Genomic DNA, 25,162 nt, shown 5'->3' with positions numbered 1-25,162 from the left:
GGCTGGCCCAGTTGGTAGAACATGCAATTCTTTTTTTTTTTCCTTAAGATTTTATTTATTTATTCATGAGAGACACAGAGAGAGGCAGAGACACAGGCAGAGGGAGAATCAGGCTCCTCACAGGGAACTTGATGAGGGACTCCATCCCAGAACCCCAGGATCACCGGGGTCACACAGACACTTAACTGCTGAGCCACCCAGGCGTCCCAGTAGAGCACAGAATTCTTTTTTTTTTTTTTTTTTTGAGCACAGAATTCTTGATGTCAGGGTCATGAGTCCGGGTCATGAGCTCAGCCCCACATTAAGGGTAGAGATTACTTAATAAATAAATAAATAAATAATTTTAAAAATACAATACTGTATATAAATGTATTTTCTCTACCTTATGATTTTCTAAAGATTTTATTTGTTTGAGAGAGAGAGAGAAAGAGAACATGAGTGGGGTGAGGGGCAGAGGGAGAAGCTGACTCCCCACTGAGCAGAGTCCCATGTGGTTCTCAATCCTGGACTCCAGGATCATGACTTGAGCTGAAGGCAGATGCTTAACTGACTGTGCCACCCAGGTGCCCCAACCCTACGATTTTCTTATTAACATTTTCTTTTCTCTAGCTTACCTTATTGTAAGAATACATTATATAATACATACAACATGCAAAATATATGTTCATCAACTGATTGTTATTGGTAATGCTTCAGATCAACAACAGATTATTAGTAGTTAAGTTTCGGGGAGTCAAAAGTTATAGACAAATCTTTGACTACATAGAGGTGAGTGCTCCTCAACCTGTGTTGTTCAAGGGTCCGTTGTACCTATTTTATACCGAGCCCCTTCTTGCTGATAAACACCATTTCAGCTGCATGGATTCCATCCTCCAGATATCACAGACACTGGAGAAGCAGAAAACAAACAGGTCAACAAATGGATAAAGCAAGTTGCTGCTGTGACAGAAATACAAAAGGAAAAAAGTCTGGGGATGGAGCACCAACTGCTTGGTTGGATGGAGCACCAACTACGTGGGCAAGTCAGGGAGGTCTTTCTCTGGAAGGGGTATCTGGGTCAAAGCCTGAAGGAAGTAAAGGAGCTGGCTATTGGAAAAGCTGGAGGCAGAGAGAACAGCACTGGGAAAACCCTTGAGGCAGGATCATCCTTGGCAATTTGGAGAAAGGAGCCTGGTGTGGCTAGAGCTGAGGGAGAATGGAGAAGAGGGGGGAGATGGGATGGGGAGCTGTAAGGAGTCTTGCAGGACAGTGGGAACCCACCAGGCTTTAGAGCAGGGAGGTCCCAGCCGTGTCACTGCGGTTGCCTTTCAGAAAATGACTCTGTGGTTAGCTCATCCTCCTGAACTTAGATCTAAAGCCTGCCTCCTTCCCCACGGCCAGGTTCAGTGTAACCAACCTCAGACCCCTAGTACTACCATTTTTACAGATGAGGTCACTGAGCCTCAGTAAATGAAGAAATTCTACAGGTGCCTCGGACAATTTGGCCTCCTAAACCTAATTTTTTTCCCAAACCTATTTTTTTTGTTTGTTTGTTTTTTCCAAACCTAATTTTTGAATAAAATAAGCAAGGTATGTTTGGAGGGAGTGGGTGAAGAGGGGAGCAATTCAGGAGGGACAGGGGAGGAATCTGAGCTGGTTGTGGTTACATTTTTGGCTAAATCCAGTTCCTGGTGTCTCTCAGCCTGTTTCCCCATCTCAGCTGGGTGGAGTGTGTTAATTTCCCGGCTCCCTTCTCCTGCCCTCTCCTTCTCCAGCTTCGCAGGTGAGAAGCAGAGAGGGTGGACTAGAAGAGCGCCTTCCAAGCGCAAAGCGACAGCAAAGGCTTCAGAGGATTCCTCTGGGCTTGGCAGCTCTAAGGACCGCGGGAGGACCGCGGGCTCTGGCGCGCCCTGGCGACCGGGCAGCTCCCGCCTGGCGCCGCCGGACCACGTGTGAAGTGGCGGCGGCCATATTTCATCCGGGCAACGGCCATCTTGGTAAAGGCGCTATTCTAAATTACAGTGTTTACCCTCCTCTCCTAGTTTGCCAGTATCTGAAGTGAGAGAAGGAGGTGGAGCCTTATATAACATAACCTCCGCTCGAAGAGGCAAAGAAACGGCCGATGACCTGGACTCGAGTTCAGGGAGGCGAGGGCGGCATTTCCCTTACCAAGATGGCGACGGCGCCGAGGCGTAATCAGCGCGCGCCTCCGGGAGGTCGGCGCGCAAGCCCCGCGGTGACATCACGGACTCGCGACCGGGCCGGCGCTGGGGGAAGGAGGTAGGAGCGGCCGCCGCGCGGGCGGAGCCGGGGTGTGGGGGGCGGGGTGCGGGTGGGCCCGGCGGGGCGGCTGGGTCTGGGAGCAGCCCCCCGACCCGAGGACTGGGGGCGGGGTGCTCAGAGACAGGGGCACCTTTGGCGCCCAGTCAAGAGGGCTCTCGCGGGGTCTGTGCCCATTTCCCGGAGCGGGCGACTGAGACCCGGAGGAATTGCGTCCTGTACCAGGCCAGCTAGCTCCGGTCCTGACTCTGAGCACCTTCCAGGATTGGGGGTGGCCCAGCTGGGTCGGATGCCCCCCAGCCTCTTGCAGTAGGGTCAGGGCTGGGGAGAGGGACGACGGGCAGGGGGAGCTCAGGAGGGGTAGCTGGAGGGCTTCTTGGAACAGACGGGGTTGAGCTTCACCTTCTTTTCTCTTTTACACCCAGTCAACCACGTGGGGCTTGATTCCCTCCTAAGTGTACCCCCTTGCCCATCCAGAGCCACCCCCAGCTTCCCTGCCGGAGCGCCCTGCTTATCTCACCCCTCCAGTTCACCTCAGCAACCCCAGGGCTCTTACTCGCAGATCTGCTCTTTCCGGTTCTAACGCGCTCGGCGGCGGCGGCGGCGGCGGCATCTCCTCGTCGCCGCGGAATACAGATCGACGCTTCCCAGCGTGCCTCGCCCACCACTCCTGGGGGCTTGGAGCTCCTCGCTCCTTTAGGCCTTTTCTTCGCTATCTTCTCGGGAAGCCCTTTAACGCCCCCTAGCCCCCAGGCTGGGTCCGAAACCCCCCGAGGCTTGCCCAGCGCCCCGCAAGTCCCATCACAGTTCTCATGGCAAGTTGTCCCCTTCACTGTCTATCTCTCAGCCAGCCTAGCTGGCTAGTCAGATGGGTGCTGCCTCTTTCCCCAGCGCCCCACTCCTACTAGGTGCTCAGTTCATGTTTACTGAATGACAGAAGAAGTGTGTGTAAGTACTTGCCGCACAGAAGAGCTGTCTGTATTAGCTTGGGCCACCATAAAAAATACCACAGACTGGGTGGCTTCAACAACAGACGTTTATTTACTTATTTATTTAACAACAGACGTTTATTTGCTCACGGTTCCGGAGGCTAGGAAGTTTAAGATCAAAGTGCCCACCAGTTTGGTTCCTGGTACAGACACTCTTCTGACTTGCAGACAACCACCCTCTCACTGCGTCCTCACAAGGCGGAGAGAGCAAGCGCTGGGGTGTTTTGCCCTTACAGGGGCACCAGCCCCATTACATTAGGGCCCCACCCTTATGGTTTCATTTAATCTGTCACCTCCTTACCGGTCCTGTCTCCAAAGACAGTCACACTGAGGATTAGGGCTTCAACATATTAATATTAAGGGAAGATAAACACGTAGTCCTGGCCTGAAGAGAGGATCAAAATAGCCTGGTCAGGCTTTGGGATGGGGTTGGGGGTCTTGAGCAGCGGGACGTGGGAGGAGAGGAGGCTGGGGCAGAGTGCCTGTGAGCGGGCAGGATTTTCACAGGGGGAGGGAATGTCAGAGGGTGTATTGGGTGAGGGCACAGCAAGAGCAAAGGCTTAGAGGCTGGAGAGGGAGGTGAGTGGGAAGAACCGTGAGAAGCTGAGCTTGGACACACCCCAGAGTGTGAAGTCAATACTGAGGGAACTCTGGAAATAGACACTTGTTCATTCATGTGCTCAGAACATTTATTGAGCCCTGACTGTACAGGGCACTAGGGACACAGCAGTGACCAAGGTAGTCATGCCCTCCCAGAGTTCCCAGCCTGCTAAGAAAGGTGGACGTTTGTCAAATAATCATATAATTGGACAGCTAATAGTGGTGCCTCAAAGAAGTTTGTGGTCTGAGAGAGGGTGTCTCAGGGAAGGCTTCTTGGAGGCAGAAACACCTGAGCTCAGCCCTGAACTTTATTTTTTTTTAATTTTTATTTATTTATGATAGTCACAGAGAGAGAGAGAGAGGCAGAGACATAGGCAGAGGGAGAAGCAGGCTCCATGCACCGGGAGCCCGATGTGGGATTCGATCCCGGGTCCCCAGGATCACGCCCCGGGCCAAAGGCAGGCGCCAAACCGCTGCGCCACCCAGGGATCCCAGCCCTGAACTTTTAATAGGAGTTGAGTTGGGTAAAGGGATCCCTGGGTGGCGCAGCGGTTTGGCGCCTGCCTTTGGCTCAGGGCGCGATCCTGGAGACCCGGGATCGAATCCCATATCGGGCTCCCGGTGCATGGAGCCTGCTTCTCCCTCTGCCTATGTCTCTGCCTCTCTCTCTCTCTGTGACTATCATAAATAAATAAATTAAAAAAAAAAAAAGAGGAATGAATATAGAGGGCACAGCAAGTGCAAAGTCCCCGAAGTTAGAACCTGCTTGGAATGTTTGAAAAATGGTAGGGAGGCTGGTGTGGCTGCCACCCGTGAGTGGACCACGCGGGGGAGAGTAGGGGGAGGGTTCCTAATCTGTAACTTGGACAGTGACTCTCAATTCTTGGCACTTCCCTAGGAATCTGTGGTGGGGGTGTTCTGTTGAGTACCTTGTAGATGCTCAGTAATAAATGCTTGATTTAGGGGCCAAGGAGCAGCTGGGAGAAGTGCAGGATCAGGCTAGCATTTCCCCTGTGGCAGCTCATGCATCCCGTGCGGGGAGGAATGGGAATTCGACCCTGTATCTCAGCTCAGGGGGAGCACTTTGGCTGTGATTGCAGAGCTGGAGTTCAACCCTGAGTCCTCTAGGTCCACTGACCTCTCCCGCTTTGCCCTGTTCTGCCCCATGGGGCTCTCTCCTCAGTCTCAGCCTGGAGCACCTGGCCAAGGGGCCACCCCTTGATGTTAAGTGAGCAACCAAGCAACCCCAGTGGTCTGTGCATTGATGTTCCTGATGTGCATTAATGTTCCCCTAGGGGACCAGCTGGGACCCTGTGGTGGGGCAGTGGTTAGGGGCACAGTGTTGGGATTGAGGGTCCACTGCAGGGTCTTTGCATATCCTGTGCCGTCTGCCCAAAAGTCATCCCTTCATCCTCACAGCGCTACCTCTGACTGATCCACCCTTCAGGTCTCAGCTCTGCTGCCACATACCAGTGTTGGGAGAATTCACTCAGATGCTGTGTATAAAGCACAGAGCCCGGTGCGCACAGCTGCTGCAGATGGGAACTGATGTTAGAGTTTCCAGTGGGACCCTTGGTGGGAGCCCCCTGCCCCACAAATCACACAGCTAGGAGGCTAGAATGAGGTGATCTCCTGGTCCTGCATCAGAGTGGCCCCCATATTCTCTCATTCTTGGATGCCAGGTCTGTTTCCCCAAGGTGACTGTGCTGGATATGTTTAGGGGAAGCAAACAACCCAGAAATGGGGGACATCAGCCCATTTCCCAGATGAGGAAAACTGAGACCCAGAGAGCTGAAGGTATGTGCCTGGGCTGCACAGCCTTCCCTTCTGCATCTGGAAGGCAGGCTTTGGAGGTGAGACCCTCAGCTCAGTGCTATGCAACCTGGCCAGGTACCTTGACTTCCCCACCTCAGAATGGGAACAAAGGCAGTCCCCACAGTTAAAGCTTTGGAGGCATACTATTGAATGTAGGGGTTAGTGGAGGGAGGGTGGTGCCTGCCATCTGCATGCATCATTTCCCCAGCACCCAGCATGGGAGTCGTATGGACCAGAGGCCTGCTGGACAGCATCTTCCCAGTTGTTAGACATCTTCAGCTGTGCGAACCTGGGCTGGGTCACTGGGAGCAGTTCACAGCCGCTGCTGCTTACCCAGGGTGAGGAGCACTTGGCCTCTAGAGTTCTGGGGACTGAGGCCTCATCAGTGGCAGAGTTAGAGAGGCCACAGAAGCTTGACCCTAAAGCCAAAATCCCAAAACAGCCCAGGTGTCCATCAGTGGCAGATGGATAAGCAAAACATCAATTTATGCAATGGAATATTACTCAGCTCTAAAAAGGAATGAAGCTCTGCCACACTAAAAAACACAGATGAACCTTGAAAACATCACACACAGTGAGGGAAGCCAGACACAAAAGGACACAGGGTGTATCATTCCATGTATATGAAACATCTAGAAGAGACAAAGCCATGGAGACAGGAAGCAGATTAGCAGTTGTCAGGGGCTGAAGAAGGGGTTACTTGACTGCTTCGGGCTTGGGGTTTCCTCTCGGGAGGATGGGATTATTCTGGAACTAGGTAAAGATGATGGTTGTACGACATCGTGAATGTTCTAAATGGCACCAAATTGTGTACTTTAAAATGGTTCTTTTTTTGTTGTGTGAATTTTACCTCAATAAAATTTAAAAAAAAAAAAATCACTAAGTCTGCAGCCCTCGTTTTACAGGCAAGGTCATTGAGGCCCCAAGGGGGAGCCTGACTACAAGTGTGAGCCTGGGGCTACCAAGGGTGGATGCCCCCCACTCACTGGTCCTGCCCTCCTCCCGCAGCCTGCTGAGGGATGCCCAAGAAGTTCCAGGGTGAGAACACCAAGTCGGCAGCGGCCCGGGCGCGGAGGGCTGAGGCCAAGGCAGCAGCTGATGCCAGGAAGCAGAAGGAGCTGGAGGATGCCTACTGGAAGGATGAGGACAAACACGTCATGAGGAAGGAACAGCGCAAGGTGGGTGGTTCCCAGGCTCTGGCATCCAGGCTCGTGGCTGAGGTGGGCAGTCTGCCACGTGGAAGCATGGTAGAAGATGGCAGGAGGCCTCTGGGGCTTTGGCTTGAAGGATGAGAAGGCACTGGACGTGGAGCAAGGGCAAGGAGGAGGTGGAGGCAGTGGGTCATGCAAAGGCCCTGTGGTGGCCAGGAGTGGCGAGGCAGCCACTACCCTGTATGGGCTTCTCTTCGTGTAATGTCAGTGTTGGGCTAGACTGGCACTTCTCACCCTGGCATGATTCTGCACTCAGTGGACACTTGGCACATCTGGGGACATTTTGGGTTGTCACAGCCAGTGGGTGGAAGGTGCTACTAGCATCTGGTGGGTGGGGGCCAGGCAGGCTGCTCTACACCCTTCAGGGTATAGAACAGCACCATAGTAAAGAATGAGCCAGCCCCACACATCAGCAGTGCCAAGTCTGGGAACTGCTGTAATAGGGCCTCCGTATCCACCCTGCTGGCGCCAGAGCTCACAGGCTCCTCCAGGTGTGTGTAAAAACACAGAAGAGTGCAGGGATGGCCATCTGTCCCCTGATGGGCCCCAGCATCACACACAGTGGGTACTTAGTGTCGGCGTGGATCAGGCCTGGTGCTGACTCGCTGGGTCCAGCAGGTGGCGCCAGAGACCCATTTTTAGCTGTCGCTCCTCGCTTCCTCCACCGGGGCTGGTCAGAGCTTCTGCCTAGGCTGGTGAGGGTGGCAGAACATAGCAGTGGTGACATGCCATCCCTGCTTGCCCGTTCCTGGCACGCCTGGGCACTTTTGTGAGTTTTTTTCCACCGTCTTTCTATGCAAGCCTGTATCCTGCCTTGTTTTTAGTTGGACATTGAATGTTACTGGTTCCCTCCCCACGGCCTGTGCTGTAGTGGGTCCATGGAGGTCTTCAGATTTTCTTTTTAACCGTCAGTATTTTAACAACACAGGAAAGTTGAAAACCCAAAAGAAAAAACAATGCCTGCCAAAGAGCCATTAGGCAGAGAGAAAAGCCGGAGACGTTTTAATAGTCCGAGAGGCAGCAGCCCAGGCTCCAAGAGCCCTCCCCAGGCTGGCCTCTTGGGCCTTGGGGTCCCCAGATGAGAAAAGTGAGGCACGGATAAGGCAGGAAGCCGAAGTCACAGGGTTGTGAGGAAGGGCTAGTGCTAGCTGAAGCCATGGGTCTGCCTTTTGGGTTGTTACGAGGTTGGACTAACGAATGAGCAAGTGTCTGTGTCCTGGGTGTGTAGTTTAGGGTGTCTGTTTGCTCAGCTGTGTAGTGTGCATCTGGAAGAACAGAGATCAGATAGGGTACAGGGGCCAGATGAGCTCTCAAAACTACTTGACCCTGTCGTTCTAGCACAAAGCCACCACACGCAAATGGGCTAAAACCTTTACCGCAGCAGGTGGAGGGCCATCATTTGCCAACCCCTGCTCTCTAGAACGTTCGTAGCTGCCACTCCCCTCTAAGGCAGTCCACTCTCTTGACTGGTTTGCATGGAGCTGCCAACATGGGGTGGTTTTCTGCAATTTGTCCACCCCTCCTCCTGCTGTGCAACACCTGCCCCCCCTTTTAAAGATTTGTTTGTTTGTTTGTTTGTTTGTTTATTAATGAGAGAGAGGCAAAGAGACAGGCAGAGGGAGAAGCAGGTTCCATGTAGGGAGCCTGACATGGGACTCGATCCGGTCTCCAGGATCAGGCCCTGGGCCAAAGGCAGTGCTAAACCGCTGAGCCACCCCGGCCGCCCCAGCTCCCCCCTTTTTATTCTTTAAAAACATTGTTTCTATTTAAAAAAAGCAAATCCAGGTGCCTAGCTGGCTCAGTCAGTGGAGCATGCAACTCTTGATTTCTAGGTTGTAAATTTGAGACCCATATTGGGTTGTAGAGATTATTTAAAAATAAAATCTTTAAAGGGGCACCTGGTGGCTCAGTTGGTTAGGCCTCCAACTCTTTTTTTTTTTTTTAACATTTTATTTATTTACTCATGAGAGACTCACAGAGAGAGGCAGAGACATAGGCAGAGGGAGAAGCAAGTTCCCTGCAAGGAGCCCAATGGGACTCAATCCCTGACCCCGGGATCATGCCCTGAGACGAAGGCAGATGCTCAACCACTGAGCCACCCAGGTGTCCCAAGCCTCCAACTCTTGATCTCAGCTCTGGTCTTGATCTCAAGGTCATGAGTTCAAACTCCATGTTGAACTCCATGCTGGGCAGGGAGCCTACTTTAAAAAAAAAGAAAAACTAACAAGGAAAAAAAATAGAATCTTAAAAAAGGAAAAGAATAAAGCAAATCTATGCTTACTCCAAAACACTAAAAAATAAAACACCTCCTTCCCCAATGTGACACCAGAGACCTTTCTTACCCAATGTCCTACCCAAAGCCCATGTCCTCAGCTAAATAGGGTCCCACAGCCATTTTTCTCCTGGTCACCAGGCATCAGCCTCAGATGGGATTGTAATTCATCATCCCACATGGAAGTCAGCATTTCATCTCCACTTGTTCCATATTAAGCAACTCGGCAAAGAGCACCTGACTGTCTGAGTTCCATGTCAATTATTTATGAGACTCATTTCTTACAGTTCTGGAATATTCTGCAAAGTGGACTTATCTTCACCCATCACCAGATACTACCAACTGCTAATAGCTCTTTTTCAGAAACTGCAAAGTGACTTTTTCAAAAAATTTTGCTGAATGTCAACGTATAAATGCTCATGCTCCCTCCTCAGTCCCGCATCCTTAGTGACTAATGGCCACAAGCTGCGTGCCTTTCGTGAGTTATTGAGTTTTGTGAGTTTTGTTTTCGTTTTTATTTTTTAAAATATTTAATTTATTTATTCATGAGAGAGACACAGGCAGAGGGAGGGAGAAGCAGGCTCCATGCAGGGAGCCCAATGTGGGACTCGATCCTGGGACCCCAGGATCACCCCCTGGGTCAAAGGCAGGCGTTAAACCGCTGAGCTACTCAGGGATCCTCAAAACCTTTTGGAATTCATGCATTCATTCAGCATACTTTTACTAAGCACCTACTGTATACTGGGCCTGGGGCCAGAAGGCAGCTGTTCAAAACCCAGGCCAAGATCTGCCTCCGGGACAAATCACATAGTCAGAAGACTAGAAATGGGGATTTTTTTTTTTTTTTTAAGATTTTATTTACCTGACAGAGAGACAGAAAGAGCCAGAGACCACAAGCCAGGGGAATGGCAAAGGGAGAAGCAGATGCCCTGCTGAGCAGGGAGCCCAACATGGGGCTCCATCCCAGGACCCCAGGACCATGACCCAGACGCTCAACCAACTAAGCCACCCAGGCACCACCAGAAATGAATTTGTGGTACACAGGAAAAAGCCACGGCATGGGGTAGAGAGGCCTGATAGGGAGCCAGGAGCTCAGGGGGAGCCAGAGTTAGCCAAGGGAGGAGGCTGCGTTTGGTGCACCAGGAGGAGAGAGCAGCCAGTGCAAAGGCCAAGGCAGGGCCCTGTCAGGGGAGAATGAGCATAGGTTGTATGAGCACCACGCAGGTGTGAGGGGACCTTGGGGGAAGGACGTTACCTCTGATTGATGAGTAAACTGAGGCTCAGAGCACAGTGGCCCTGCCTGAGGTGCCTGAACACAGGGGTACCTCCTGTGTGCCCAGGGAGTCCTTAACCTTTAACCTCTCCCTCACCCTCCTGCTGGGCAGACCTGATGAAGGTCAGAGGCCCAGTGGGTATCCTCAGGCACACTGAGGGTCTTCTGGGACCCTTAGTCCCACGGTAGGAGTGTCACACAGAGCACTGAAGGAGTGGGGACCATCCCAAGCCAAGGGAGTCAGACAGCAGAGTTGCAGGCTGAGGGCAGGAGAGTGGGGGTGCCTGGGCTGCAGGGCCCTATGGGGGTGGGGGTGGGAGGGAGGCAGAATATTGCAGGCCCATGACTGCCCTGCATTACAAATGGTCTTGAATGTGGCTCTGCCCCCTGGAGTGGTGGAGGGGCAATGGCCAGATGGCATCAGGATCTCCCTGGGGAGCAAAGGTGGGACCAGTCCCTTGTGACACTTGGCTGGGGACACTGCCCCTGCCCCAGCCAGCAGATGTGTTCAGACCTTCTCTGGCTCCTGTTGCCTTTGAAATCCAGTACAAACCCCTCCCCGTGCCCTTGAGGATCCTAGTAGCAGCACCCTCTGCCCTCCCCACCTCTTCTACATTTTCCCTCCCTGTTCTAGCCACATCAGCCTCTGTGCTGCTCCTCTGTCCTGCTGGGAGGTTCCTGCCTCAGGGCCTTTGTACCTGCATTCCCTCCCCTAAGGACTTTCCTGTCCTCCAGCTCTCCTCCTGGCTGGCTCCTCCTCTGGCCCAGGTGTCACTTTTTCTTCAGGAGCCACACAGCCACCTGCAGTGGGCAGGGTTCCCTGTTGTTCCCATAGTGGTGTAGGCTGGGAGCCTCAGGTAGTCCCATTGTACTGAAGCTGTGTCTCCTGTGCCCAGCACAGGATCTAGTGCTCAGCAAGGCCTCAGTCCACCTTGGCTGAGACGAAAACCCAGACCCCATGCCAGTGGTGGGGTCCACTCCTGATCACCCCTTTCCCCCAGGAGGAGAAGGAGAAGCGGCGCCTGGAGCAGTTGGAGCGCAAGAAGGAGACACAGCGCCTGCTGGAGGAGGAGGACTCCAAGCTCAAGGGTGGCAAGGCCCCCCGCGTGGCTGTGCCCAGCAAGGTCACCCGGGCCCAGATTGAGGAGACACTCCGCCGAGACCACCAGCACAAAGAGGCCCCGGAACCAGGTGGGGCTGCGGCCCACTCTGGAGCTGCTGTTTTATCCAGTAAAGGACAAGCTGTGGGACTGACCCTGGCTGAGTCTAGAGCCCCTTCTCAGCCCCAGAGAAGCTGCCTGGGCTGCATGGTGAACCTTGGGTGGGCATTGGCCTGGCAGGCCTGGCTTTGGGCACGGAGAGGATGGGCACACACACGCGAGGATTTACTTGCTCTGCATCCAACCTCAGCTTGTGCCCATGGGGTCCCCAGGGCATTAATGGGGTGCTAAGGAGACAGCAGCCATGAGTGGGGTGCCTCCTATGTGCCCAGTTGCAGGGAAGTCAAGAGAGCAGTGTGGCCTGGGCAGAAGGCTCCCCCATCATTCTTTGCCTGCCTTTCTCCTGTTCTTTTCCTCTCTTCCCCCACTGGGTCTCTCTCGTCTTTCTGGTGCCTCTCTGTCTCTGTGTATGTCTCTGTCACCTGACTGCCTCCCGCCCCAGCCGAGAAAGCCAAGAGCCACTTGGAGGTGCCGCTGGAGGAGAATGTGAACCGCCGAGTGCTGGAGGAGGGCAGCGTGGAGGCGCGCACCATTGAGGATGCCATCGCGGTGCTCAGGTAGCGGGCGGGGCTTGAGCAAGGGGGCGGGGCTGCGTGTCTGGCGGCCGGTACCTGGCCCACGCAGGGGCGGGGTCACAGCTTAGACCCGCTCTTTAACGCCGCTGTACCCCTCCCAGCGTGGCAGAAGAGGCTGCAGACCGGCACCCAGAGCGCCGCATGCGGGCGGCCTTCACCGCCTTTGAGGAGGCACAGCTGCCACGGCTCAAGCAAGAAAACCCCAACATGCGGCTGTCGCAGCTGAAGCAGTTGCTCAAGAAGGAGTGGCTGCGGTCGCCAGACAACCCCATGAACCAGCGGGCCGTGCCCTTCAATGCCCCCAAGTGAGCCCAGAACTGGGGGAGCCGCCCCACAGGCGGTCAGGGTCGTGACCTTACACGCCCTCCCGCTGGGTCAGCTACATGGGTTACAGTAAGAGGTACGGGGCTGAGGCAGGTATCCTGGGGGCTACGTGGCATCATTGGCCATTCCTCCCGCTGGAGAGTCCCTGCTTCGAGTGACACCCACTACCCCCTTCCTGGGCCTGTGGAGCCCGTGGGCTGATGCCCAATAAAGGCAGTCGGTGAGGCAGGGTGTGCTCTTGAAGTCTCTGTGGGCAGCAGGTGGGGTGATAGGGAGGTGGGTGGCAGGTGGGTGGTGGAATGAGGGGAATGTAGGGGTCACAGCCAGAGAAGATCAGAGCCCCGAACTACCCTCGTGTTGCAGCAAAGCCAACTGAAACCTGTGTCTGGCTCTTACGGCATCCCCATCTGGCTGGGCCATTTAGGGACTTGTACCACCACCCCTGGAAACCTTGCTGGGCTGCTGCAAGGGGACTGCTTAGAGAGGTTGAGGCACTGGCTCTGGGTCATGGAGCACTTCAGGGCAAGCTGGAGGCGATGTAGTTAGCATCCTGAGATTCTGCTTCAGAGTCAGCAGCCAGGTCACATACTGTGCTTGGGGGTCAGGAAATGCTGGCAGCTCTGGTGTTATTCCAACATGGGAGGCATCTGGGTCAAGTCCTGGGCAGGCTTCCCAGTGGAGGATTTCTTTAGAGCGGGCCTGAGTGGGAGATGAATCAGATTCCATTGCATAGGCAGGCAAGGGCCTGGAGGCTGGAGCACTCCAGTGGCTCTGGGTAGGAATAAGTGTCCCATCAGAGGCCACATGTTTGGGAAGGGCTGGGTGAGATCTGTGCCTAGTTCTGGCTTCCTAGAGCTTGGTTGGTCATAGAGAGTTGGCAGAAAGGGAGGGCTGCAGCCAGATTGGCCCACGTGTGTTCAGCAGGTTCCAAACATTTACCAGGTCACTGCTGTGGCTCCTGCTAACATCCTGGTAGCCACAAGCCTGCTCTTGTGACCTTTGAGACCCATTTCCCCCCAACTGTGTGGTGCCAGGGCTGGACCAGAGGCGGCCATGACGGTTTCTTGGAGGGAGGGACTTGAAGGATGCATAGGGGCAAAGACAGGGGCAGAAAAGGCTGAAGGACCCACCTGTGCAAAGGCCAGGAGGTCACAACTCTCCCGTTCAAGGGAGGGGCACCATTAACAATTGGGTACAACTAAAATGCAGAATGGAAGGTGCCTGAAACGATTGTAGCTGGCATAAAACTAACCAACATATATGGAGCACTGGCTTAGTGTGGAGATCCTGGTGCTGACTCTAAGACAATGGCCAGAAGGCATGTGAGGAAACCAGGAAGTACCCCAGAAAACCCTTTGGGGGTTAGGAAGTGAGGCAGAAGGCCACCAAGAAACCTGGAGTGGGTAGGGAGAGGGAAGATGGCCACTGAATGGCACCTAGACCAGCTGTGAGAACCATCCCTTGGATGCAGGGCCCTGGCCTAGCATATGGTAATATTTCACTGAACCCTGGGGACAGCCCCATGAGCTATTTATCCCCTTTACAGATGAGAAAACTAAGTCACCTGCCTGTGTCACATGCCGGAAAAAGTACCCCTGGCTGCAGGGGAGCCAGCAGGGGCAGCAGTGGGATCTGGAATCGGGGTTGAAGGTGTCAGCTAAATAGTGGGTGGAGGAATCCTGATGTCTCCCCACAAATAGAGTCTCCTGCGGGTCTTAGGCCAGGGCCTTCACGGGTCTAGGCCTCAGTTTCCTCTTAAATAAAATGGGACTAAAACAGTGTCTAACCCCAGGCTATCTCGAGAATCAACGAGATGGTGCCTGGGAAAGGCATATTCTGAAGAAAGGCTTGGCAAAGGAGCCTCCTGCATGACCACGTTGAGGCCTTTGTGGCCAGGAATTAGGGAGGGCTGGCGACCAACGCTGATTAACCAGAAGGAAGGTGCCAGCGGGGCGTGCAGGGCCCCAGACGCCTGGCTGAGGAACGGGGACTCACCGCAGGGCGATGGGGAGCCGCGGCGGGTGTGTGAGCAAGGTAGGAAAGGTATCGGAGCGGCGTGTGGCAAGCTCTTCCGGAGAGGGACGCTGGGGGACCAGCGAGGAGATAAAACTCAGGACGGGAGCTGCGAGGACCGCCTTCGGTCCTCCGACAAAAGGACTGGACTTCGGCAACAGCCTTTGTTCCCTTTCACGGAAAAGCCCCTTCTCTCTCCGGCCCCGCCCCCGCGGAATCCCAGCCCCGCGCCTGCGCGCGGGCAGCAGGGAATCCCCGGCTCCGCTGCAGTGCGCGGGAGGGGGCGTGAGACGGGAGTTCCGTGCTCTCCCAGCCCGCCCCGCGCGCGTTGCCGGGACGACCGGGCGGGGCCGTGGGGACGCCGGGCTCACACTGCGCCTGCGCGGGGGTGCTCGCTTCACGCGCTAGGGCTTTCCCGTCGAGCGCCAGGCGGGGAGGGAAAGCCTCGCCTGGCGCGCATGCGTCGATCCCTTCCCGACCCCCGCCCAGTGGGCAAGGGAATCCTCACACGCCGCAGTGCGCACTGGGGGCGGGGTGGGGAAACCGGCTCAAACCAGAGTGGGGTTTGCTGAGGAGGTGGCGTGGGAGGGAGGGAGAGCGGGGTCTTCCGGAGGTTCCCGCTCCGGCCCTCGCCGTCGCCTTGGCAACGGGGCGCGCGGGCCGCAGCGAGGGGGGCGGCGGCCTCAGGGAAGCCGGGCGGCTCTGCGCCTGCGTGGAACTCGGCGCCCGCGGTGGCCGGGGTTCCCCCTCGTGCGCCCGGAGTACCGGCGGTGGGCGGGGGAGACGGTTTCGCGAGGAGAGGAGAGGGTGGGCATCTGGGGAGGAGGTTATCTCGGAGAGAGGGGCTGTGGAGGAGGGAGAGGACGGTGGAGGGACGAGGAGGAGGGGTGGGCGCCGGAGAAGGGGCGGGGGAAACGCGAAGGGCTGGGGGAGATGGGGAGCGGGGTGCAAGAGGAGGAGGAGTCGGGGGATGGGGTAATGAGGGAGTGTGGAAGGAGGGGGACAACAAAGGAAGAGGGAGGAAGGGGAAACGAGCAGTTAAGGGACGTGGACTACGTGTGGGGCACAAAGAAAAGCCTAGGAAGGGAGCACGTGGGGGGCGGGGTGGGGGATGGGAGGGGAGCGGACTGACACCTATAGGGCCCCTCCTGCTCTGCCCCCCAGCGAACCCCAGGTTTGCTTGGCCAGAAGATCTGGGCCTAGGGTTTCCAGATTTAGAAAACTACAGGTCGCCCCGTTAAACTTGACTTTCAGATAACGAATAATTTTTATTTTTATAAGTATGTCCTATTCCGTACCCTGTATTTTATCTGGCAGCCCTAATCTTGATTGGGCACCCCCCTGACTGCCCAACCTCCACCCCCCTCCACCCCCCCGCATCCTTTGAGGCTTTCTGAAACCTCTCAGATGATTCCTTTGTCTCTTCCCTCCAAGATTCCCCATATCCCTGCATGCTGGGTCGCCCCACTTCCTATGCCATCTCCCACCCTCTGGCCTTCAACACCAGCCTGAGGTTGAGTCCTGGCCTGGCAGTGAAATACACAAAGAAAAGGCACTCCCCCATCTTCAGGGGCTTTCCCTCTGCCTCAGCCCACACAAGCCCCCCCAAACCCTTGGCTTTGGGCCTGGCCCTGCTGAGGCCACACGTTCCTGCTCATCCCAGCTGTCACCTTTTCCCAGAACCCCCAGGGCTCTGTACTCTCAGGAACCCCTGAATCCCCACCCCTCCGAACTCACCCTTAATCTCTGGGCATATAAATTTATAGTAGGTGCTCAAACATTTCAGGGTAAATTTATGGAGGCAAGTATTGGGGGGCTGGTGTTTTATTTCTCAACACAGGCAGCTGTGTTTTCTGTTCCATGGGGGCATATACCCTCTCGGAGCTTTTGTACCCTCCAACAAAGCCTTTTATCCTCCCCTTAGGTTTCAAAAAGTATAAGATAAGAAAACATGATGGAAAAGCTAATAACAAAGGAAAGGTCACACCCCTCCCCAGGGCCCATGCCCAGGGCTGCCCCAGTGCCTCCCCCTCCCTGCAGTTCTCATCTTTGCTCTTCATACTTATTTGCCATCTGAACAGACACACCTCCGTACTGGCTTCTGCTCAACAGGCCTGGAACTCGGTACCTGTGGGCCATTTTTCCTAGAGGCATGTTACTCTGGAAAGGAGCTAAGCCTTCCCCTGGTGGGGAACATTTGGGCGCCTGTGTTTTTGGTTTCACTGTGGAAGATGACGCCCCTGCAGAAGCAAGTGCTAGATCTTTTGTGCCATGTCCTAGGGGTGCTTTCCAGGGTGGCTTGCTGAGCACTGGTGCCATCTGTTCTTTTGGAGCTGGGTAGCTTCTGGGGTGGTGCTGGGTAAGAGTTGGCCCCTCCTCTCATTAGCCAGACCTAAATTGCTGGGGGGGGGGCATTCCCTGGGGGAGGCAGAAGGTTAATGAGGCAGAAGGAGCACACCAGGAATTGAAGACCATAAACTAGAGGGATGTGCCCAGAGCCTGAGGTGACTTCAGATCAGGCTCTGAAAGACAATAGGGGCTGAGGGAAGGGCAATGCTGGCAGAAGGAACAGCAGATGCAAAGGCCCTGAGGCTGGACAAATTAAGACGGAGGCTGAGTGTGGCTGCAGTGTGGTGGGTGATCTAGGGAAGTAGCCCTAGTGCTGGGACAAAAGGGAGCGGGAGCCAGATCACTCAGGACTTGCAGGAGGGGGAGAATCAAGTCCTTCCTTAGGTTCAAGGAGGAGGTGCTAGTTATGACAGGGACATGATCAGTCACGTAGCTGAGGACAGATTTCTGTAGCTGCGTCATGGAGAAGGGACTGGAGAGACAGTGGACAAGACCAGCCGCAGGACTGGGTGGGGCGTTCTGGGGGCTTCACAGGGCAGTTGTCTGGGTTCAAGGGCGGGGAACTCCCCTCCCTCCATGAAGCCACCCTGTAACTGCTGGCTCTTGACCCTCCCTGTGTCCCACCAAGGTCCCGTCCTCAGACTCCCCATGGGTGGAGAGTCATTCCCACAGAGGTACTGGGTGAGACCCCTCTTCAGTTGAGTACCCGCGGTTCCCCCAGACCTCCCTCTCTTAGCCTCCACAATGCTACCCTAGAGGTCCCCCACCCCTTTGTTCTCTTTCCCTCCACACACGGTCACGGTCACGTTGGCGGCTCCTTCTGAGCATCTCACACACAATGGAAAGTGTGGGGGGGATGCGCTCCCAATCCTCCCCCACCCGGTCCCCCCCCAACCCGCGGTCCGCATCCTCCAGCCCCGCCCGCGCCGCGGAATCCCAGCCTCGGGGACCCCACCCGGGGAGTGCATTACCTTTCAGGAGACGCTCCGGGCGGCCAGGGGGTGTGTGGGGGGGAAGGGTTGGAGAGGGAGGGCTATTTTTAGAATGAATGGAAGAAAAGAGGGGGAAAAAAACAACAAAAAAAAAGGGATGGAGGCTGGAGGAGGCCTCCTGGCTCCCAGAGGAAACCCCCCTCATCCCAGGGCAAGGCAGAAGGTGGGTGGGGGTTCAGAGACTGGGCGGGGGGGGGGCTGCGGGGGGGCAGGGGGCAGTGAGGGAGGACACGAAGGTCTGGGAGGGCCCCACTCCTCCTGGGGGGGGAGCTGGAGGAGAACAGCAAAACGTAGCCGGCAGCCCCAAAGACCTCTGAGCTAGAGGGACCCCAGAAGTGGCTGCTGTCCACTCGCAACAAAGAAAGAGGCTCCGAGAGGGGCCTGGGCAGGGCCAAGGTCAAGGGAGGGGCTGAGCCTTGCGCAGCGCCCCTTCCGCCATCCCGCCCCCCCCAGTGACCCAAACCCTGGGAGCCGCATTCTTGTAATCTGGCGGAGTGACCTTCACAATCTCGCTGCCCAGGCCACTGCTGTTCACGTTCTGCGGGGTCCCCCGAATCGTGCGGGGAGAGGGGAGACGTCACAGCCCAACAATGACATTAGAGAAGTTTTCTGTGGTTGGTTTTGTGGCCACCCGGGTACCCCTCCCTCACTGGGACCTTCTAGCCCCAGCAACGTCACCAACTGCCTGAAGCCTCCGGGTTCCCCCCTGTACCTCCCAGGCCCCACGACCCGCTCAAGGTTGGGGGGTAACTGCCTTCCTTTCTCTCCCTGGCCCCGTTCCTTCCCCGGACGCCGGAGAGAGACCCCCAGAGAGGGGCGGGCCGCCGCATTTCTAGGCTGCTGGGGCGCTGGGCCCTGGCCAGGGGCTCCCCATCTCTGGGTCTCAGTTTCCCCATCTGTAACATGAACGTCGCGGGCCCGCCGCGGCCGAGGGTCCTCCCAGCTCTTGGAGCGTTCTTTGGGATTGGCTATTCCACCCCTGCGGGGAGGGGGATTCCCTCCCCACCCTTTCTGGAGGAGCCTTGCGGGAGAGGGGGTCGCCCGGTGGCCGCCGCAGTCCGCCCGCCTCGCTCCACCGGGTAGGCGCCCCTCCCCGGGAGGCGGGGCGGGGCCCAGGTCGGCGGGGAGGGGGTCAGCTCTGCGGCGGCGCGCGCACACCCTCCCGGCTCACACGCCCTTGCCCGGCCGTGCACTTGTCTTCGCGCTCGGGCCAGGCGCTGGGGCTCCGGCGGCGGCGGCCGTCCCCGGCCGGTGAGTAGGCAGCAGTGGGGCATCGGGGGGCGGGGGGGCGGTTTCAGGGCGGAGGTCCCAGCGGCTCCCCCCTTCTCCGTGGTGGGCGTTTCGGTCAGGGTTTGCCCCGACTTCGGGAATTCAAAGGGAGAGATGCGGGAGGGAGGGAAACCCCTTCCATCCCCCAGCCTCCTCCCTCCTACCCCCTCCTCCGCCCAACTCCTAGCCCCGAGTCACTCCCGACGCCCCCTGCAGACCCCTGTGAGGAGGGGGCGACCGATCTCGGAATTTGGAATGCGGAGACGTCCTCCCACAGAGGTGAAGGTGGAGACAAGGGGACCCTCCCGGGCTCGCAGGGAGGGGAGGGGGTGGGGGAGTGAGGACCGGATCCAATGCTCCCTTCCCCTTCCCGGCCCCTCAGTGCTTCCCACTTCACGGCGTGGTGGGGATTCCCCCTGCTGGCCCACTGCAGAGTGGAAGGGAACCCCCCCCCCACCTGCCAGCCTACTGTGCGTGGGAGCTCCTGCTCTGCTCTCTTCCCTAAGCTCCACCCCCCCCGCCCCCACCCCCATTGACTGGGAAAGGGGCTGAGGCCAGAGAGGGTGAGCACTTACCCAAGGTCACCCAGCTGGGCAGAGAGGCAGAGAGCTGTGTTTGTGGTGGACTCACTAACCCCCAGAACTCAGCTGGTGGTGTCAGCTCTAGGGTCCTCTGCTCCCTGCGTAGAACCGTCAGGGTGGGGCTGAGGGCCCTGTCTGGAACTGAGTAGGGAGGGGTGGTCCCTACCCACTCCAGGTCTCTCCACCCTGCTGGAGGCCCAACTGAACAGACCCACTAGCCCCTCACCTGGCTCCCTCCAGGTTCCCAGGTCTCTTGTCCCTGCTAGACCCTCTCCCCCCAGCCTCCTCTGGCTGTCCTAGACCTCAAAGGAAGTCTCACTGATGAGGGGGAGATGGGGAGGGAGGGCAAGGGGTACTTCCAGAACTGGTAGAGTAACCTCCACTCTAACACACCGACCCACTGGGTGACCTTGGACATCTCCCTGTTCTCCCAGGGCTGGAGTTGGACTGAAACAGGCAGCCCCTGAGCTGCACAGGGGGCCCCTGGTCCCACTCCAGACCCTCAGCAAGAGGAAGGGCAACTGGGACTGCTACTTCAGACTGTGTGTCCCCTTCAGTCCCATTCTAGGGTCGAGCTCCCTCACCCCTCTCTACCATGGGGCTGCTCTGTGTCCTCTTTGGCCCCCTCCTCCAAAGTGGGGCCTGAGTACTGAAGGTCTTTGGCAACAACCCAGTTCAGAGTGAATTTTTGAGGGAGTTACAGCCCCCAGGGGAGCTACAGACCAAGGAGGACTTGAGGGTGGCCAAGAATGTAGCTTGTCAAGTCAGGGAGCCAGGGATCCCAACATCCTTCATCCTTGTACCAGCTTGTCCCAGCCTCACTCATTTAGATCTTCCTGTGGTGAATGAATTGTGGGTAGGGGGAACCGGGAGGGCAGGACAGGGAACAGCATGAGGAAAGGCAGATAGAGCCTTTTTTTTTTTAATTTTTTTATTTATTTATGATAGTCACAGAGAGAGAGAGAGAGAGAGAGACGCAGAGACATAGGCAGAGGGAGAAGCAGGCTCCATGCACCAGGAGCCCGATGTGGGATTCGATCCCGGGTCTCCAGGATCGCGCCCTGGGCCAAAGGCAGGCGCCAAACCGCTGTGCCACCCAGGGATCCCAGATAGAGCCTTTAGTGTCCAGTGTCCAATGGAAGGAAGGGGGGTTTTGAGGGAGGGTGCCTGATAAGGGGTAGAAGTATGAGCAGGGGCTCATCAAGGTGCCTGAGCAGGGAAACATGGCCCCACTGGACAGACAACACCCACCACTGATCTTAAGTTTCCTTAAAACTTACAAGGCAATTCAGCTAGTCAGACGACAGATCTACTCTAAAGACTATTGCAGTCTCGGAGCTATCTGCACCCCACCCTCCTGGGGTCGTGCCTCTACCCCATACCCCATGTCTGGTCCTTACAGGTCAAAGAGAGAAGAAAGGCAGCTCAGCCCCCTGCCAGCCAAGTGGTAATCCAGCAGGACTGAAAGGGACAGCCCCTTTGGTGGTGGCTCATCAGGGAGACCCCTGCACACCAGGGTGAGTGAATCCAGACTCAGGTATTGTTTGGGAGTAGAGGTGGCCCAGGAGCTGGATAGAAAAACTGGCGATTTTTAAAAAAAGTGCCTACCTTTGACATCATACTAACAAAATAAAACAACAAAACAGCTATGCCTTCTAAAGCCCCCAGAGAGTGACTATCTGTTTTCTCCAGTCACTGGTGATGGGGAACCTGCTCAGACAGGCTGGGTGACCTGCTTTCTGTCACATAGCCAGAAGGGGGGCATTGAGCCAGGTTGGAGGGTCCCCCACCCCCATAGCCTCTACCACCCAGATTCTGTGGTCTTACTCCCCAAGACAGCTGTTAGGGAGCAGCTTCTTAGCTCCTTCTTTCCCCTGCAAACATTGGCTGGTCATGGTCAACAGTGAGCTCCCAGGGGGCAGGTGTGTGTGTGGGGGGAGAATGGAGGCAACAGTTCTAGATACGTGTGGTCATTTAATCAGTCAAGGAACACTGAGCAGGTATTATGTGCCCTGGACTGGGCGCTACAGACATAGCACGGACTGAGGCAGGCCCAGATCAGCCCTTGTGAGACGTACTAGGAGGAAAATAAAAGATAGTGATGTGTTAGATAGAGAATGATGGGGGCAGAGGGACCTCTCCAGGGAGGTGACCATGAGCTGACACCTGAAAGAGGAGGAGCCAACCAGGTGGGAACTGGGAGAACAGTATACCAGGCCATGGGAACAGCACGTGCAAGGGTCCTGAGGCAGAGATGAGTTTGCCATGTTTGAGGAACAGTGAGGAGGCTGCTATGACTGGAACAGAATGAGTGACGGGGAGAGAGGACGGAAGATGAAGACAGAGGGGTCTGCAGGCAGGGACTGAGGTGAAGGAATGGATTGCAGAGCAGTGGGGAGCCAAGTAGGGTGTGTGAGCAGAGGAGAGACATGGTGGTCTGCTTTAGGATTCTCAAAAGCCTCTGTGACTACTGGGGAGCAGGGACTATTTGGGCAGGAGTGGAAGTAGCAGAAGGCCAGAGGGGAACCCAGGAGACAGCTGGGTACAATCAGGGATGGAGAGAGATGGGCAGATTCTAGGACTGAGCCGGGCATGGAGGATGGCCTGTGTGTGGCCAGGTTTCTGTCCAATGCTGAGGAACCATAGGGAGGTACAGGGGGAGGGGTTGGTCATGCCCTGGGAAATCTGGGAAACCATCCTGGAAGAGGTGTTCTTGCTCTTTGAGCTACGTCTAGAAGGGCAAGTAGGCGTTTGCTTGGTGTCCACCTGGAGTCGCGCTGACGATCTAATTGTACGGATGCCGTGAGGGCCACCGGGAGCCACAGAGCACTCGGAATTAGAAGCAACATGATGAGATTTTAGCAAGTAAAGATCTCTCTGTGGGGGCCTGGCAGAGACTGGACTGGAGCCCGAGAAGCCAGGAAGGCACTTGAAATGGTTCAGGTGCTGATCAGGCCAAGAGCGACTAGGAGCATCCAGTGAGCGCTTGTTGTGTACCTAGCACATTTGAGGGGGGTTAGCTGCCTAGCTCCTCTCACTGCCCTCAGAGGGCCCCACTGCCCTGCTGAGGTAACCGAGGTTCAGTGAGGGAGGGGCCCTTGCCTGTGACCACTGCCTGACTTTCTAGGGGTGCAGGAACAAAGGCCCACAGCCTTTAAACAATGGAAATGTCTTCTTTAGCAGTTCTGAAGGCCAGAGCCTGAAGTTCACTTGTGGGTAGGCCCACATTCCCTCTGGAGGCTCTAGGGGAGGGTCATTCTTCTTGGCTCTTCCCCTTCTGGGGGGCTCCAGGTGTCCCGTAGCTTCTGGCCACATCACTCCAGGCTCTGCATCTGTCTTCACGTGGCCTTCAGCTGTGTGTCCTTGTCTGTGTGTGTCTTCACATGACCTTCTTATAAGGATCTGGCCATTGGGTTAAGGCTCACCCCAATCTAGCGTGACCACATCTTAATTTCACTGTATCTGCAAAGACCCTGTTTCCAAATAAGGTCACATTCTGAGGTCCTGGCTGGACTGGAGTTTGAGGGGGGAGACTCTTCAAACTAGCACAGCCACACAGCCACACAGCAGGCTGGCCACACAGCAGGACACTGTGGCCCAGTCATGTCTTTGCCCCAGGGCCTTTGCTGAAGCAGGGACAAAGGGGCATCCCGGGGTGAATTCAGGGGCAAGGATGGACAAGCCTGGGGTCCCGTTGGATGTAGAGTGTGGCTAGAAAGGGAGAGTAAGTCTGGAGCCTTCCAGTCTGTGTGTGAGAAGGGAGGGGATGCTGGTGTCTGGAACTGGCCCGCTGAATGGACAAGACAGCCCCAGGGGAGGTCCCCTGGTGTGGGTGGAATTGGCTCCTGGGCCTCAGCTGCTAGTGGGGAATCTATGCTTATGCTAGAGCTGCTTCCCTGCCTGCCTGTCACCCCCAGGCTCCTACCACCTCCTCTAGAGTAGGGACCGAGGGGCTGCCCCTGGTGATAACCACCACTCTGGATCCTCATTTCTCCTGTAGACAATATGCAGGGGCCAGTTGTATTTATTTATTGGCTTCAAGATCTCATCTTGCCTGCTGAAAACATGAGTTTGGGGGGATTCTGTGTGTATTCTTCACCACGGTATGTCCACTTCAGGCACATGTCTTGTATTTAGGAGATGCTCAATAAAAACTTCTCTAGGTCCCTGAATCCCAGCGAGCCCAGGAACAAGCCTGCTGAGATGCCTGTCCCTTGGGCCTTCCTATTCCCCCTCCTGCCCCTACAATTCACAGAGCCCTAGAGGGCTTAACCCTCCATGACTTCCATTTGGCTCTGTCCTCACGCATGCATCTCTGCAGGTGGGACCCCTGCTAGGGCTTGACTTGGTCCTTCCTTCTGGACACACTGGTCTCCCTTCTCTTCCCCACACATGCCCTCCTTGGTTCCCCCTCAGTGTCTTGATCCTTGCAGTGCCCTCCACCAGATGTACCCTTCTGTAGCTCTTCTAGGTCTGGTTCCTTGGCTGCTTTTTAAAGTTCCCTCTCCTGTGAGCCCTCCTAGGACCATCCCAAAGTCTCCCCATCTGTTCCTATCCTCCTCAACTTCATTGGATCTCTTTCTAATACTTTTGTGTATCTAGAATTCTTACTGGTCCTTTTGTTTGGAGAGGGTTGTTGCCAGAGTTCTAGAAATTCAGCTCCAAGAACGACAGGTTTGTATCTCAGACTCTGTGTTCCCAGCACCAGACACAGAAAAGGGGCTCAGTGGCTATATGAATGGATGAATGAGTGAGTGAGTAAGTGAGTGAAGATCTTCCCCCTACCCTGCCGTTTCCACACTCATGGGAGATTCAGGGTACAACCTCCTCCTGGGCAGCCATCTGTTAGGCCCTGGGTGGGTCTGGGATTTCTCAGTCCCTCAGCCCCTGTGAGGCTCTCCCAGGTCTCCTGCACCTGGACCCTTGGCCACTACTCTAGACTTGTGGCCCAGCCCTCAGGTCCCTAGAAGAGGGGCCTCCTGGTTAGCCACTACCCCATCTCCTGCCTGCTCTATAGGCCATTTCCTGGGAGTGTGAATCCTGAGGGCATCCCAACTGACAAGTTCCTTTGTAGGCTCCTTGGGTGTTTCAGCCAACCATGGGCTGATAAGAGGCTCTGTCTGGAATGAAATCTCACCCCTGACCCAATCAACCTCAGCCAGCCTTGTCTCCAAGGGGTGAGATTCAAACTGGCAGGAGGGCAGACTTGAGTGGATGGTGAGCATTCATCAGGTCAACCATACTAAGTTTAGCCCCTTGAAGGGGGTCCCTAATCCCTCAGGGCTGATGAGCCCAAAGGGGAAAGAGGGATCTTTCCAGAGAGAGAAGATGGGTACAGAACCTGCAGGGCCTGTTCAGGGTGGGAGGCCTGGAGAAGCCTCCAGGGTCTGTGGCCGCTGCTTTTGTGAATATCTGGACAT

The 25,162-nt window shown here is 55.9% G+C and overlaps 1 protein-coding gene across 1 annotated transcript; it reads left to right on the top strand.

Annotated features, from left to right (window-relative positions):
* The first annotated feature begins 2,220 nt into the window (after nucleotides 1-2,220).
* CCDC124 (coiled-coil domain containing 124) lies at nucleotides 2,221-12,766 on the top strand. The gene is made up of 5 exons (XM_055342644.1): nucleotides 2,221-2,259; nucleotides 6,672-6,841; nucleotides 11,421-11,610; nucleotides 12,082-12,196; nucleotides 12,316-12,766. Exons 2-5 carry the CDS (start codon nucleotides 6,683-6,685, stop codon nucleotides 12,521-12,523), a joined length of 672 nt encoding a protein of 223 aa, XP_055198619.1. The 5' UTR covers nucleotides 2,221-2,259; nucleotides 6,672-6,682; the 3' UTR covers nucleotides 12,524-12,766.
* Nucleotides 12,767-25,162: the final 12,396 nt, after the last annotated feature.

Source organism: Nyctereutes procyonoides, unplaced genomic scaffold (genome assembly GCF_905146905.1).
Source record: "Nyctereutes procyonoides isolate TBG_1078 unplaced genomic scaffold, NYPRO_anot_genome, whole genome shotgun sequence".
In the NCBI taxonomy this organism is placed as follows: Eukaryota; Metazoa; Chordata; class Mammalia; order Carnivora; family Canidae; genus Nyctereutes; species Nyctereutes procyonoides.
Note: the sequence above shows the minus strand (reverse complement) of the source record. Positions and strands in the feature narration are given on the sequence as shown.

Coding starts and splice junctions, on each gene's coding strand:
- CCDC124 (XM_055342644.1), top strand. CDS start 6,683: ATGCCCAAGAAGTTCCAGGGTGAGAACACCAAGTCGGCAGCGGCCCGG. Junction 11,611..12,081: donor CAAAGAGGCCCCGGAACCAG/GTGGGGCTGCGG, acceptor CTCCCGCCCCAG/CCGAGAAAGCCAAGAGCCAC. Junction 12,197..12,315: donor GATGCCATCGCGGTGCTCAG/GTAGCGGGCGGG, acceptor TACCCCTCCCAG/CGTGGCAGAAGAGGCTGCAG.